The sequence below is a fragment of the Hippocampus guttulatus genome, chromosome 4 (genome assembly GCF_054856545.1).
Source record: "Hippocampus guttulatus isolate MCC_2025c chromosome 4, RoL_Hgut_1.0, whole genome shotgun sequence".
Classification (NCBI taxonomy): domain Eukaryota; kingdom Metazoa; phylum Chordata; class Actinopteri; order Syngnathiformes; family Syngnathidae; genus Hippocampus; species Hippocampus guttulatus.
This window is the reverse complement of record NC_141264.1, coordinates 18,805,550-18,821,746: the sequence shown is the minus strand read 5'-3', so window position 1 is coordinate 18,821,746 and position 16,197 is coordinate 18,805,550. Positions and strand designations below refer to the sequence as shown.

At 43.0% G+C, this 16,197-nt stretch overlaps 1 protein-coding gene across 3 annotated transcripts in view; it reads right to left on the bottom strand.

Annotated features, from left to right (window-relative positions):
- megf11 (multiple EGF-like-domains 11) overlaps positions 1 to 16,197 on the bottom strand; it is a 91,086-nt gene that overhangs the window by 32,578 nt on the left and 42,311 nt on the right. For all 3 annotated transcript variants that reach the window (XM_086109119.1, XM_086109120.1, XM_086109121.1), the window contains 2 exons: positions 1,872 to 2,118; positions 1,664 to 1,784 (listed from right to left, as the gene is read on the bottom strand). In XM_086109119.1, the coding sequence (XP_085965245.1) occupies positions 1,664 to 1,784; positions 1,872 to 2,118 (368 nt within the window). The remainder of the gene's footprint in view (positions 1 to 1,663; positions 1,785 to 1,871; positions 2,119 to 16,197) is intronic.

Below are 16,197 nucleotides of genomic sequence, written 5' to 3'. Positions count from 1 at the left end.
GTCAGGGACGAGTGTTCACCTGCTGTAATGTGTCGCCGTAACTGTATTGGTACATAATTAAAGTGCAGTGCGTCGAGCTATTATTGTGATCCACACCAAGAAAATGAAAATTAATGTAACATTTGAGGATGAACACCGTTGGTTCAGAGCCTGTCATATATTATTAAATATTCATATTCCATATGATTAATATGCTATTTAGTCTGTACATTATTATTATGATCAGCCGGTTCCTGTTCTTTTTCTTCATAATAATTTAGCTGTAAAAGATACACAAGTTGATGTTTAGTAATCCTTTATGGGGAAACCTTTTGGAAAAGCCACACACTCCATAGAATCATGTGATGTCTCCAAAAAGAAAGGCAGTGGTAAAACTGTTTAAACAGCCATCCTTCCAATTTCTATAGCGATAATTCTGTTCAATTATAAATCTAAAAACAGTGCATATTAATGAACATTTGCGTGTTGTAATGATAGATTATAGGCATAAGTTTCCATCTGTAGTCCCTTGGCAAGTTGATGTAACATTTCAAGTTATGTAAAGTTGTACGAGTGTTAAAATAAAGTAATTATCCCTCCAGGGGAATTCATCTAGGGCACATAATAGTGTGGCATGGTTGTATCGTATTGTTTTGCGTTTTTTGTTATTGTAAAGTGTCCTTGGGTGTCTTGAAAGGCGCTTATAAATAAAATCTATTATTATTATTATTATTATTGCTATGTGGGGCATGTCAGGCAAGGGATCTACAGAAATGGGCCTGCCCCTTGCTCAGTGTGAATATCCAGCACAAACTGGTGTTAATAACCTGGAAGTGGCAGGGGACTGACTATAGGGCAGTGGACCCGCAGCCTCCCCACTAACAGAGAGGGAAAGAGGGCACTGGGAAGGCCTGTTACTATGGGAAAAGTTCAGTTATTTGGGAAGCCATATGGATGTTGGGCCAAAAGACCGTCTGAAATGATTACTCTTGCATACTGTAGACTGCATCTATCGCAAACAGTAGATGGCATACATACAAAAAAAAAAAAAAAAAGAAATAAAATTGTACAATGCCCTTGTAAAGATGTGGGGCGCTCGAGCTTAGCTCATCTGACTTTGGGTAAAAGGCGGAATATACCCTGGACTCGTCGGCATTGGATCACAAGAGAGAGACAGACAAGCATTCACGCTCACATTCACACCACCACTCAGGGAGAACTCGAGGTTGACAATTTTTCGGAATCCTGTGGAATGGGAGTCTACTTTACCTTTAATCAAGGGATAGGGAGGGTTTAGCATAAAAAGTTCACGGGAGAAGGCAGGAGCGGGATCATTCAGTCGGAAAAAAAACTCTGACAGATGTGCAGTCATGTAGCTGACCTTCAAAATGAGAGTGGGAGTCATTCGGAACAGAAGCAAGCCGGGAGCGGGAGAAGTTTTACCATGGTCCGGGACTAGAACGGGACAGGATGGGACGGGAGTGAAATTCCACTCCCATGTCACCCCTTAAACCTACTTTTATCTGGTCTAAGGCCTCGTTCCGCCGGAATGTCAAGAAAAGCACAGCATGGTCTTCCAAATTCCCAAAACACGGTAAACGACATTTGTACCGGCACGAAAATGAAAATGCACACACTGCACATGATTGATGAATATTTTTCCAAGTTGAGTCAAAGGACCTACCGTCCACCCTGCACGGCAGAAACAATCCCCAGTGATGTGGTGGCACGTGCCTCCGTTCTGACAGGGGCAGCCTTGCTCACACTGCAGCCCGTGACTGCCATAGGGGCAGCGTTCTCCACAGCTACCATCACATAAGTCAACAGTCAGACAAACTGGTGCAAATTTCAACTGAGGTCACAGACGGTGTCCAATGCTCATCGCTACTCACAAAGCGCCCGTGTAGCCCGGTGCGCAGATGCACTCTCCAGTTTCGTGGTCGCAGCTGGCTCCATTGAGACACTGGCATGGCAGTTGGCAAGCCTTACCGTAGTAACCCGGCTCACAGAGCTCCTCACAGCGCCACCCTTGGTAGCCATCAGTGCAAACACATGCCCCTGTGATGGGATTGCACTTTGCCCCATTTTGACACTGACAGCGATTGCTGCAATGAGGTCCCCAGAAGTCACTCTCGCAACCTGCAGGAACACAAAAGCGGCATTGGGAGTGACGAGAAAAACAAACTAACAAACAAACAAACAAACATACTGCAACAGCATTTTAATGAGTGACATTGCAAATTATTGGCAACAACGTAATACAAATTCTGACGAGTCCCTGGAGAGCGCACGGGCACAGAGAAAACTTGCCAACTCTACACAGGAGGTAGCCGGGATTCAAACCCAGAACCCCTGGACTGTGAAGCAGACATGCTAACTACTAGACCACTGTGTGGCCTTTGTGAAACCTGAGAAACCTAAATGAATAAAAACACTAAAATAACACAATGAGATTCTCTAAACCCATATACTGACATTGACCTGTCGCTGCAAGAGCTTTGCTGACACTATTTTGGAATATCCACCGCATGGGGGGGGAGGCCCATTCCTTGTTTGCTAACAACTGGACATAACACTAGAAAACAGAAGCTACTATTTGAAGGGACCTCAGGCAGGAGCCAAATGAATTTCGCAACATTTTTGCTCAAAAGGTGCATTTATCATTTCTTTTTGATGTTAGTTGATTGTACATTCCAAAAAAAAAAAAGACTTCAAACTAATAGTTATTGTTATGGTCACACAAAGAAGTCAGGCTACCAACGTAGCAGCTGTGGCTAACGTAGGTTTGTTGACTTAGCTAATGCTAGCACAGTATAGCTACTGCTACTATTTCCTTGAAGCTGGACAGCATTGTCGCTGACTATTCATCACAACGGTGCCTTTCATAATTGCATGCCATTGTGAATGTTAGTGAAGGCAGCTGTTTTGGTCGGATTCAAGGTTTTGGAGAGTTTGGGTGGAATTAGTGAAGTGCGTGAAGCTACATTCAAATCTTGCTTGCGGTTTTTAAAACTGCAAACCCTCCCTTTGATTCCACATCTTCGTAAGACAATTCTAAGCTTCCAATTTGGATGTGAACAGTTTGGGAATGGCTTTTTTCTGTTCCCAGCGCACAAAGTGAGGTCCAGGCCGGGAGAAGTATGGTGCGGATGCCATCAAACACCTTTGGGATGTACCAGAACAGAGACAGCGAGCCAGGCCGTCTCTCTGTTCCAACGTCACTGAACTTTCCAAAGACCCGCTGCAACATTTTGCAGAAAGTCTTCTCAGAAGTGCTGAAGCTGTGATAGCTGCAAAGGGCGACTGCTTATTTTCCACTACCCTCAGTTACTGTATATGACACATCAAAGCTATAATAAAAAGCGTAACCTTAAATGAATGAGTCTACGAATAGGCAACCCATATGTGTCAGCTGTTCAAATCTTTCAGACCTATAAGTCACTATTGACAAAAACGTATTGATGGTCCAGTGTGAGCTTTTACAACTTTGCTAAACGAATTGTATTTCATTGGCGTAATTGCGCAGAGCATACATTCATCTCCCCTAACCGCACTCTTGGCTCTTGCAACCGCACTGTTATATTGACGCTCTTAAAAGGAGCGGCTTCATGTGGGCCCAAGTAAATAGCCCGATGACATGACCAAGTGGGGTCTGAGGGAGTGGTTTAAAACAAGCGCATCCGCACGCTGCGCAAATGACAGGTGTGTTTAGAGGCGCTCAATAATCCCACAAACCGCAAGCAAAGAGCTAATCCTTCAATGTTAAATAAACAACCTTTTTTTTTTATGTGAAGAGCAATTGGCCCAGAGTGCAAGTTGCCGGCTGCCTTGCAAACCTAATTGTTCTTGAGCGTGTGGAGTGCTGATTTAAGTGATGGGTACGGCCTGATGTATCTCCATCAACACCTGCTCTTCTGCTCCACATCGTATCCACAGTTTGAGGCCTATTCACTGCAGCCTGCGAGCCGAGTATTCCACTATTGATTACTCGCAGCCTAAAGGGCATGTGCCTTGTATGTTCGCTTTGCTAGAGGTGTGATCAGCCAATATGGCAACTCAATGAAGCCTATTTGGTGGTTGCCAGCCAAGCTTGTTTTTCCAGGTGCACAGCATGAAGATGATCATTCCCTTCACGGATAAAGCCAGGTTCGCCCAGAGGGTGGTCGTCAAACATGCCACTCCGCCACCGTGGCTGCTGCGGCCGCATCGACAAGAGGCTTACTGGTCGTATTGAGTGAACATAAATCTGCTCCTGCATGGGCTCATATGTGGCGGGAATGGTTCGCAAAAGGTTGAGTGGTTGATAAAAGTCAAGACATTGAGGCCAGGTTTGCAGGAGTATTTTGAGCGCAGTTTTCCATCTTGGTTAGTTCTATTGAAAACAAGCAAATTGCTGAGCACACCATTACTGCCATTATCCTCAATTAGCACCATTATCTCTGACACGAGCGGATTTGACTTATTTATACTCCAAAATACAATTTGTTGTGATACACAGCAAGTATAATAACAGCAAGCGTCACCCTTCGCATGTCAGAAGGTCAGGCCATATTTCACTCGGCACAACAACAGCTTTACTGTCCCCAGGGGGGCAATTTGGTTTGCAACAGTGCAGCACAATAATAGACAGAATTTAAAAAAAAAAAAGTCAAAAAGTCAACTTTTGGTGCGGACAAAATGCGGAATAGTTTTCGTGATTCCAGGCTACGGTGTCTCGTTAAGCCCAAAACAGTGCATGTATCCTGTCATTGGTGCGGACTGGCAGTGGTTTGTACAGTATTCACACTTGAAGCGAATCACACACCAAGAACATATCAAAAATTGGGTCTCGGTCCGGTTGTACGATTCATTTTCATACATATACATTACCGGTGTGTGTGTGTGTGTATATACTGTATATATGCAAATAATCAGACAGATGATCAACTTCGCTTATAGTTTCCAGACTTCACTTTGTAGTGCAGATATGACATTCACACCACTCAAACTCGTCTAGGTGATCACAGAAAATTGCATTGTGTACTTTTCTGCTGCTTCGGAGCTCAACCGGTGTCACCATTTGGAGTCATAAACCGTCTGTGGCTTGCGGTTGGAAGCCTTGGCGCGCATGGAGCAAAGCCCATTATCCATCTTGGCCCAGGCGTTTCTCACTTTACCCGTATTGACAGCAGTTAGGTGTAATTTAGAAGTCAGAGCTGATGTGCAGCAAGCAGACACAGAGGACGCGAGCAGAAGGACGTCAGCTTCTGGGGAGCACGGCTAAATGGAGTGACGTGACGATTCGCCCCCAGTGAGATGTTTTGCGCCGACAACAGGTCTCGCGGCGCGTCCGATACCAGATCAGATCCATTAACTGCAAGTAGCCGGGGTCAAACTACCTAATGAGCGGCCACTTACACAAGTCGCCTTGGACTCTTAGAGCTCATATTGTATAAGAGTAAGGATGCGGATAACCTCACATACAGGGGGGAAGAACAATCCCAAGATGCTAGGTATAATCTCCTTGGCTGGAACAAAACAGATTGCACTGTGAAGAAGGAGCCAATGGCAAACTTTTGAAGGTGACGGCCAAAGCATGGGCTGAGAAAGCCCCGGCGCTAGTGCCCAGCTTTGAAGTGTGCTCAAGAGTCGGCATGATGAGTGACCGACTGCAGTGGGATTAAGAACAAACATCTTCCAGCAGCTGACTTTGCTCGTAAGTTTTCCTCAGCGTGGCCTCCTGAGCACACACCGATTGACACTCTATCGTAAGGAGGTGCCGCAGAAACTCGCCAGAACACTCTCAAAGATTGAGCCAAAACAGACGAGTCAAAAAGCAGGTTGTCTGGGAATGTTGTTCGCAAGGTTGGTGAGGTGGGATGCTTGCAGCTTCTCGAGGACAGACAGTGGCACATTGGTTTTCACCATAAATCAGTTCCAAAAAGTCTGGTTCAAACCGAATGGTACAAAACCCAAAGCAATAATTCCAAAGAACTTTGAATTTCAAAACTTCAATCGGGCTCAATGTTTGGACATTAAGTCATTCACTCCCAAAGACATTTTTAAACGTCTTTTCAGACTTGGTCCAGAATGAGTTAATAAGAAAAGCAGCACTCTGCATGGTATGCAGTGGTTTAACATTTTGATGACAAATAATTCGAACTTGAACAATTTTGTAACAACAAAAACAACAAAAAATAAAAAAAAAACTTGAAAATTTACTTGAAATGTAACAAATTTAGGGGCGCCACAGTGACTGGCTGGTTAGCCGTTTAGCCTCACAGTGCAGAGGTACAGGGTTCAATTCCATCTCCGGCCTCCCTGTGTGGAGTTTGCATGTTCTCTCCGGGCCTGAGTGGGTTTTCTCCGGGTATTCCGGTTTCCTCCCACATTCCAAAAACATGCGTGGCAGGTTAATAGAACACACTAAATTGTCCCCAAGTGTGATTGTGAGTGAATGGTTGTTCGTCTATGTGTGCCCTGCGATTGGCTGGCAACCCGTTCAGGGTCTCCAGCAAGCCCATGACCCTTGTGAGGATTGGCCAGGTTAGAAAATGGATGGATGTAACTAATTAATGAAATTGCTCTGAAATCAAAATTTATTTTAGGACTACATTTAAATGTGCCTTCAAATCATTGAACCAGATTCAAAGTATTCCACAACTCTCTTTTTATGCCCAGGTGAACACTAGCACACACAAGCACCACCGCAGCAATCACAGCAATAACAATTTTATGTTCACCGAGGGGACTGCACCTTGAAAAAAACCCCTGACTTACGGTAAAGGCTGTTTTGGATGGTTGTCCCAAAAAAAAAAAAAAAAAAAAAAAAAAAAAAAATCAAACTAGTCAGCATTTTTCCCCCCCAAACTCAAAAGCAGACTTAAATCCAGCATTGTTAAATGAAATCTAAGTTTGGGATCATAAGCACCTTCTGTCATGCGTGAAGGACTCAAATGCGAGTGATGACAAAACACCGCAGTCATTTTAAGGTTTTGATATTAGCCGCAATAGGTAAACAAAAGAAGACTTGCAGGACGGACACATCGCTGTTAGTTTGACAAATGCATTTGGAAAGCATACATAAAAACCTGCCAGTAGTCATAGAGGTGGTTCTGCTCGATTGGAGAGGCGCCCTCCTTGCAGCTTCTGTTGTTGGGCGTGTTATTTGTCCTGCCTTAATTCATCTTCTTCGAGGCCCTGTGCACCCCCCCCCCCCCCGCCCCACCCCCTCCGAGGACTGATGAGCACAGAGCCACATTAACAACATAAGGAGAAGAGGCTCCGAACACAAATTGCTCAGACGCTTTCGCCCTAACGCGCATCCCGGATCCTTGATAGCGCCTTTACACGTGGACGGGTAGAAACAGGATGTGACGGTTGATTATCCGGATCGTTAAAAGTGATACCAAAATGACTTGATTCATCTACGGATGGCTTCTCTGATTTAAAAAAAAAAAGTCAGAGCTCGCTGATATCGCAAAGTGGAGCTGATTGTTTATTCAGAGTTGTATTCAGTATGTGAGGCGCGGATCAATGCGGGGGTTACAGGTGCATGTCAGCTCCTCTGCAGTTACATCCTCAGCTGAGTCAACAGGTCTACCGAGTATGACCAAGCTGGATCTTTGTAGGCTTTATGCCAAACAACTTTATGATATTTCAAATAAAACCATACCTTTTTTTTTTTTTTTTTGGCGTAGCAGAGGGTGAAAAGACCCTCCCATGCAGGAAACCAGGCACTCGTTCTACAGAACCTCACACGGCTCATAAAAGTGTCTGGATCATAATACTGTTCAACTGACTGTCACACTCTTCTTTTTATTTAATAACCCGCCTCGTCCTGCAGAGACCTTTTGCTTTCGTTTAATATAACGGGGGAAAAAAAAGCCTTGAGAGAGGGATAAAGGTTTATCTCCACCAGGCACAACAGTACACGGTTACTGCAATGCAATCAACAAAGTCAGGTTCGCGTTACACACAGCTCAGTTCAAAAGACAGAACAAAACAATGTCAACCTGATAAAACTAACTCTTAGCACTCCCGGTTTGCACGCATTGATTTCCTTTTTTCAATTATCAATTGTAATTAGCATGGAGCCAATTGTGCCTGAGGGCATTAGCAGTCAATGACAAGGGGTCCGGTCAAAACGCAGAGACCGATGTTCATTCATGGAATAGCTTCTAAATTTTACACACAACAAAGAAGAGTGTTGCAAATAACCCCGCCAATGTGAATGATTAAAAATTGTCCGGTATACTTGGACTTTTCCATGGAGGCACTCGTAAGCAGCCATGCCATACCGCAGCTCCCGGTCCATGTGCTTTCTGTCACGTCAGACTTTTTCCTCACTCGTTCACCTTTCACCCCATGATGAGCGCACACTCACTGTTGACAATGAGGCGCTCTAAAGCCTACATTTTCTGAAATTATTTTCAAACTTGCCTGATGTATTTTTCTCTGAGTTGACTTCAGAGTCTTTTAGTGTCGATAAATATTGGAATAAATATGCAAATAAATAATTTTAGACTATATGCACAACTACGAGGGATGGGATTCCACCTTTGAGCCAGGATGCTAATGGTAGAGTCCAGACAGAGAACGACTCTGACTAACACGCAACCAGATGGACAATGAAGCCAAAAATGTTCTGTCCGTGTCGTCTTACATCATCGTTCCCTGTAAACTTGAATGGAGTCAGCCAAAATAAGAATCAACGCAAATCCATCCATTCATCCATCCATTTTCGATGCTGGCTGTCCTTATGAGAGGTTGTGCAAAAATTGCATTGGGTAATGGTTGAAATTCAGCTGAGGTGTGTCCGCTCCTAAATTGTCGTTGCAATGATTGAAGCTAGCGCTACATCAAACATCACAGAAGAGACTGTTGTGTTACTATTACATTTTTTTTATTTGTCTCACTAAAGACCAATGGATTTGCATCATCACAGGATCTTTCTAAATGTACGTTGAGGTCAGTGGTTAGTGCTGTTAGTTGCTACTGTGCTAGCACCCTGTGTGTGTGTGGTTTTTTTTCTCTTACCCAAGCCAATAATTGCACCTGCCATGAGTCACAGGTGATGGACGTGCCCCTCAAACACATGCGCAATTTCGCTGGAGCGCCGCAATACCTACTAAATTACTCTAAACAACACAAAGACATGGGTGCACCAAAATTAAGCGATAATTGCTTTTTAATGATATCACATTATGCAAATGATCATTAGAAAGTCATAAATTCTTGGTTTGAGTTCCTGCATGCCCGGGCACCACGAGTGCCAAATTACAGTATATTACGTCGGTCGTAAAGGATGATAAGGACGTTTTGCTGGAATCCGTGCGCTGACAGTGTTGGCTGAGGAAGTGCATATCATATCCCTGAACATTTAAATAACATACACTCAGGAAAAATTACCCAAAGTGCTACAAATGTGTTCTAACACACTCAACATGTTAAAAGAATAGACTTAGGATAGATACATACAGTAGATAGTTGCATAGCACAAAAGGGCCGAAACAGTAAGATATACCGTATTTTCCGGACTATAAGTCGCTCCCGAGTATAAGTCGCACCAGCCGTAAAATCCATAATAAAGATGAAAAAAAACATATATAAGTCGCACTGGAGTACAAGTCGCATTTTGGGGGTAAGTTTATTTGATAAAATCCAACACCAAGAACATACATGCCATCTTGAAAGGCAATTTAAAATTAAAATAACACAGAAAACAACACACTGAATAAGTGTACGGTATGCTAACCTTACATGACGCATAAACAACAAACTGAGAATGTGCCTGGTATGTTCAAGTAACATATTAAGAGTTATTCAGATAACTATAGTATAAAGAAGATGCTAAGAAGTTCACCAAAACATCAATGTCACTCCAAATCAATAAATCCAATGAAATCTTTATCCTCCGTGTCACTTTAAAACAACTCCACCAACTCCGGAGGGAGAAGATGCAGCGCTTCCTCTTCTACGTCGCTAACGTCAGACTTATCGTGGTTTTATCAACATGGGTCTGGAGCGGCCTCTTGTGGTTAAATATGAAAATAACATGTGAAATGATATAATGATGTGTTAATAATTTCACCCATAAATCGCTCCAGAGTATAAATCGCACCCCCAGCCAAACTATGAAAAAAACTGCGACTTATAGTCCGGAAAATACGGTAATTTTTATTCCGTTTTTTTAACTCATCTCTCCGGGATAAAATCTTTTGAGACTTCTCCCCGCCGAAAATTGTGGAAATCCTGATGTTCATGTCAAACGAACCGCTGGCTCTGAAAACAGCGTCGTTCTTCCTCGACCTAAAACCCACGCAACTTATGAATAATTCTTCGCTCCAGTCTCAAAGTCACAGTGAAGAAAACATATGGAGCTTCATGCCCGTCAATGCGGAAGAGAGAAAGCAAGAGAGCGACATACTGTCGTAACACTAAAGGGGCGTCAAACAAATGAATTGATTCGTCCGGGGGGGGAAGACGCAAGGTTCCAGCGACTGTCGGCGTGAGCCTTCAGTTGTGATTGATTTTTGGCATGGGGCGGAAGAGTGTCTAAAATACTAAAACAACACATCAATACGTGTAATCACTGGTCACTTTTGATTAAACTAAAACAAGGAGACGATGTAAGAAAACAAATCCACGTGGAATCTTGTTTGAGAGTCCACGCGAGCGCCGGCGATATCGATCCGCAGACCTTAAACCTCTTTTTGTGCTGTCTGGGTTGGGGGGGGGAAGGGGGGATTCTGTCATCCGCTCTTTGAAACGCCTCCGCCCCCGAACAAGAGCAAAAGAATCACAAGGTGAGGAGTTTCAATTCGAATTCTTCCGAAAAGGGGGCGGCTTCATCTCAGCTGAACTGGAATGTCTCCATTAAATGCGCACACACAAAAAAAAGGACATGGTAAGCGCCTTCTGCGATGACATCTGTTCATAAGTGCAAATGATTCAGCGGAGTTACCTTGATGGCAAAAGTACCGAGATAGAAATTGTGTGCTTCAAAACTCGTTTGGGAAGGCTTGTTTCATTTGAAGAAGTGCGAGCACAGATGCATGCTTGGGGGAGTTTGGTGTCGAGCAGCCCTGAGCTCACCTCTTCTAACAACGTTTTAAACAACACAACAGAATTTGTGAGTCAGACTCTCTCAGACACTCAACGTTGGTTCACAAAATTCACACAGCCACACTCCACAATCATGTCATCTTCACCGAGCCTTTTCTTGCTGCAAACTTGGAGACCAAAGCAGTATTTTCTACAGGCGTTTGAATACTTTTGATTGTTTGACCCTCATTACTCAGAGTGCCTTTTATCAATATTTGGAAACTAAAGTTGGAATGCCCAAAGTAGAAAGTAGATTGTCTTTTTTTTCCCCCCCTTCTCCCTGTGTGGCAAACAATTTAATTGAATTTTGGGGCTCGTAATGTCTGCGGTACTCTAATCACAGGAGAGCAGAGCACAGTTGTTTATCTTGACAGTGGGAGAATTAACAGAGGGGATTGGCGAAGATGTTCATTCTTAAAAATAAAAAATAAAAATTTAAAAAAACAACAACTATTCTGCAAGATTGTAACCTGGTTCTATTGATTAACCAGTCAATTGTTTTATCGGTATTCAAAACAATGACATGCACTCGGGGCTTGTGCGAGAGCACTGTAAACTCCCATTGAAAATAAACAATGCACAAAGGTAATTCGGTGTCGCCGAGCCGAGCACTCTACTGTATGCTTGGGAATGCAAATCCAAATGAATGCAGTCAGTCTTGCTTCCCTGCTACGTAGCGGTCGGTATATGATTAAAATGCTGGCTGATTTATCAGTCAGAGATAATAGAAAAGGTGCAGGTTGCTGTGCTATCTCGGGCCCACGACATGAGATGGACCCTCCTGAGAGGGTGCCATGAATGCAAGCGGGGCGAGAGCGCGGCGGAATGCAAACTACAACCCCCAAACACCCTGGGGCCTGGAGGCAAATTTGATTAAAAGTTTGTTTTTCTTCACTCTCAACAAACGGAGGAGCCCATCGATGCGGCACTGACAGTTAATTGGACTTGGCAGGGCCACGAGTTCATTCGTCAGCATTGTGTGGGGTTTGCCTAGAAGGAGCAGGGACAATCGATGTTCCTCAGGATGGCCTGTAATCACTGCACCACTGCGATGAAGTGCAGGGTTAAACGTCAGGAGATTGCAGGGGCACCGGAGGATCCGAGAGGGACTGCTAATGTTCCCCCAAATGAAGAATCAAGCAAGGTCACCCCAACACAGCCATCGGGGGAAGCGAAGAAGCAAAACACAAGAGATTCCTAAGAGACTCCCACATAAGCTGCTTGCAAAAAAACACGACACGACTCTTGGTATGTGTCTTCAGTTCTCGGGGTATTACAGGCAAATCTCAATACAAGCCCTCAGGAAGAGACAACCTGAGCAGACAAAGTGCCAGTGTTCAATCACATTTTCAATGGTTATTGTAGATTGCTTTGGCTTTTTACCATGGATGGTATATACACTCATCAACACTGGAGTTGACAGCTATGTTATTTTTTAATGGTTTTGCCCATCTTTCTCTCTCTATTATATATATATATAGAGATATATATTCTATTCTATGCGCCTTATAATGCGGTGCGCCCTATGTATGAAAACAATTTTAAAATAGCCCATTCATTGAAGTTGCGCCTTATACTCCGAAGCGCCTTATAGTGCGGAAAATACGGTGTGTGTGTGTGTATATATGTATATATATATATATATATATATATATATATATATATATATATATACATACACACACATTATATATACACCGTATTTTCCGCACTATAAGGCGCAACTTCAATGAATGGCCTATTTTGAAACTGTTTTCATACATAGGGCGCACTGCCCTATGTATGAAAGGCGCTTAGAATAGAAGCTACAGTAGTGGCTGCGGTTGCGTTATGCAAGATGGAGCTACGCAAAAGGGAATACAATACAATACAGCTTTATTTCTAGAGAGCTTTCACAGCTGCCGCAGCTGTATCAAAGCCCTTTACAGAACATTTGAAATACCATGTCCAAGAAATCTGAATATTGATCATATATTAGGTGAATCGGATTATAAGGAGTACCCTTGACTTGCAATGCTTTTAGGTGCACCTTATCGTGCGGAAAATATGGTGTGTGTGTATATATATATATACATACTGTATATATATATATAATTATATGCACACACACACACGCACACACACACAAGCGCACTCTGACTATGATGATAAAATACATTTAGGAGCTCTGTATGCGCATGCCATTTCATTGTTGATGTGCTTATATTAACCACGGGGGTCCCTATTTACAATTGTGTGCCCGAGAGCACTTTAACAAGTACCAACAGTGAAAGAAAAACAATTTTTGCCCCACAGTCATTATTGAGTTCTCCAAACGCTTTGAAATGCTCATGCGTTTATGCCTTTATCAGATCAACAATTGTACATGTGTGTCACGACACTTGAAGTTAAACATCCATCAAGTTAGGAAACGACACTGTTCCACTCTATAGACTCGGATGGTGACGACTGGACAATCTTGAAGACCCAGAAGACAAGAAGCTTCAGCGCGGCTACAAATAAAACACTCCGAGCTCAATAGCATAGCAACGCCATTTGCAATGCATGGATGGAATAAGGAGGAGCATGTGGGCGTATGTGTAAACAGCCCATCAAAAACAATCAAAGAATGTCTGTCATGGCAAACCTCAGAAAGACGGCACTGGACCCAAACCAAGCGTGACTTACAGACTGCGAAATGAGCTTTGTTTTGAATTAGTATTCAGGAGACATTGCGTCTCTCTAAACTGTTATCATGACATTTCTGCTATTTTCGATGCGCTGACCTTCTCTTAAGGACAGCAGATAAGACCTTTTAATGTTCTTAACGATGCAGACTCTCAGAGCTCTCTTAGTGGATAATTACAAAAATCAGCGCGATAGCGGCAATCAGAACGCCGTGCTTCTAAATTATTCTATCGCACCGACCATCGATACACAGTAAATGCCAGGCTCCCCCTCCAACCCCCCCTCAACGTATGACAACGCACTCCCTCAAATGTACACACACATTTTAGCCCTACTCCCAAAGGTAATGGAGTAGTGAGCTCATGGGGGCTATAAATCCTGTTTAATGGGACGGCACAAGACTCTACAGAGCAGAGTGCAGAGTCAATGTGCGCTCTAGGCCCAAAAAACTATTTACAGAAAAACACTTCTTGAATTCACTTGACATACTGTGGGCATGCAAAATAACACTCAATGTTTGAATACTCGACACAACTAGGATGCATGGATATATGGACACACACCCAATCACACACATGCATCGCCTCAACAAAGAGTTATAAATGCTCTTGACACAAGTGCGATGGATATCCTCTTGTTTCTGCCCCCCCCCCCCCGAGAAAGAACACACAAAAATAATGTGAAAATACAAACAAGCAAGCAGGCTAACTGGTCGAAAATAAATGGAGTTGTCAGTAAACGTGTCGTCTTATGACATGTTTGTCTAATGAGGAAAGTAATCGATTTTTATTTGCGATCATGATCATCAAATACTCTCACCCTTGCCATAACTTTGGGAGCATAAAAAAAGAGAAGATCTCGGTATGAGAATTAAATACTGGTTCCAAATGAAAAAGACTGTTAAATCGCACATTGAGGGGCCAGAAATACTTTCAACTGAGCGGTTCGTTTCATAAGGTAAACCGATTTGGTGGTTTATTGGTGTTATTCCTAAATAGACCATTCATATGAATTTAATTATAATGCACTGGAGATGATGGGGTGGGCACTTAAAGCCGAATCATTCGGTGCAATAGTATATCCGGCATTCATTTTCTCTCATGTTGATCCTGCGCACGAGCGTCATTGGGAGCTAGATCCGAAAGGCGGATCACACCCTGGATTGGTCACCAGTCAATTGTAGAGCACATGTAGAGACACACCAAGATTCACACTCACACCAGCAGTGGGGAGGGGGGGAGGGGGGGGGGGTGAAGCCACACTGCCTACACACAAGTCAGGAGAGTGCACCACTACAGCAGCAGTGACATCTTATCACGTCCAAATCCGGAGGTGTTGAAAATGTTCAAAAGTGTTCATTTAACAATATTTTTAGAAATAGTCTTAACTTCACTGTATTCTGCAAAGAGGGGCTTTCACATGAGGTAACATGAGGAGGAAATATATTAGAAACACCTCTCAGCGTGATGCAGTGCACGCCTACACTACTGCCAAACAAGCATAGCGAAGCAGAGGTATCAATCGAAACTGAGGATTCTTATATTTAAAAAGTCATACTGTTATACCTGCATTTATACACACCGTACACGTGTATATTAGAGGTGTAGCCAAAAAACGATTAGATTCGGAAAAAAACATGTTTTGATTTGACAAAGGCAACTGAAATGGTGCTTTTTAAAATGTTAGCATGCTGGAATTGTATTGAAGCACATGCATCAAGATACAAATCAAATCGTCTTTCGTGGGAGATGTATACCAGCTATGAATTGGTTTGATGTTGCTGATGATTTGCTGTGTCTTTGAATGTATTAACCTGGATTTTTTTGGGCTTTTGGAATCAAGGCAAACCGATTCATTATATTTTACAATTGTATCGAGAATCGGACCAAATCATCTTTTGACACCCCAATCATACACACACACACACACACACACACACACACACACACACACACATATATATATAATTATACACATACTCATATATATATATATATACACGCACACACAGACACATTTTATATATATATGCACATACACATACATAATACACATATATGCCCTTATATATACATATATACACGTGTGTGTGTGTGCGCGCGTGTGTATATGGGGTGTTATATTGCAACGCAGAGCATGTGTATATTATAGATACAGAGTTACAGTCCTTGTTCGGATGTGTATGTGCCCAATGAATGGGCTGGAGAACCGACTTGACATGAGTCTTTCTGTGCATGCATGTCATGCCCGGATCGTGTCATTTGCATCCTGTAGGTCTTTGACGATGATGCATGTCAATGTCCTGCTGCTGTGGGAGAAGAGGGGAACCATCTGGCTTACATGCACTTCTGAGAATAATGTGTAAATATTGTTGATGGGTGCCAGAGGGAATCCTAACAGCAGTCTTTTCAAAGTACATTCTCACTGCATGTATCAGGGTCTGGCTCCATGTTTATGGTTCAACTA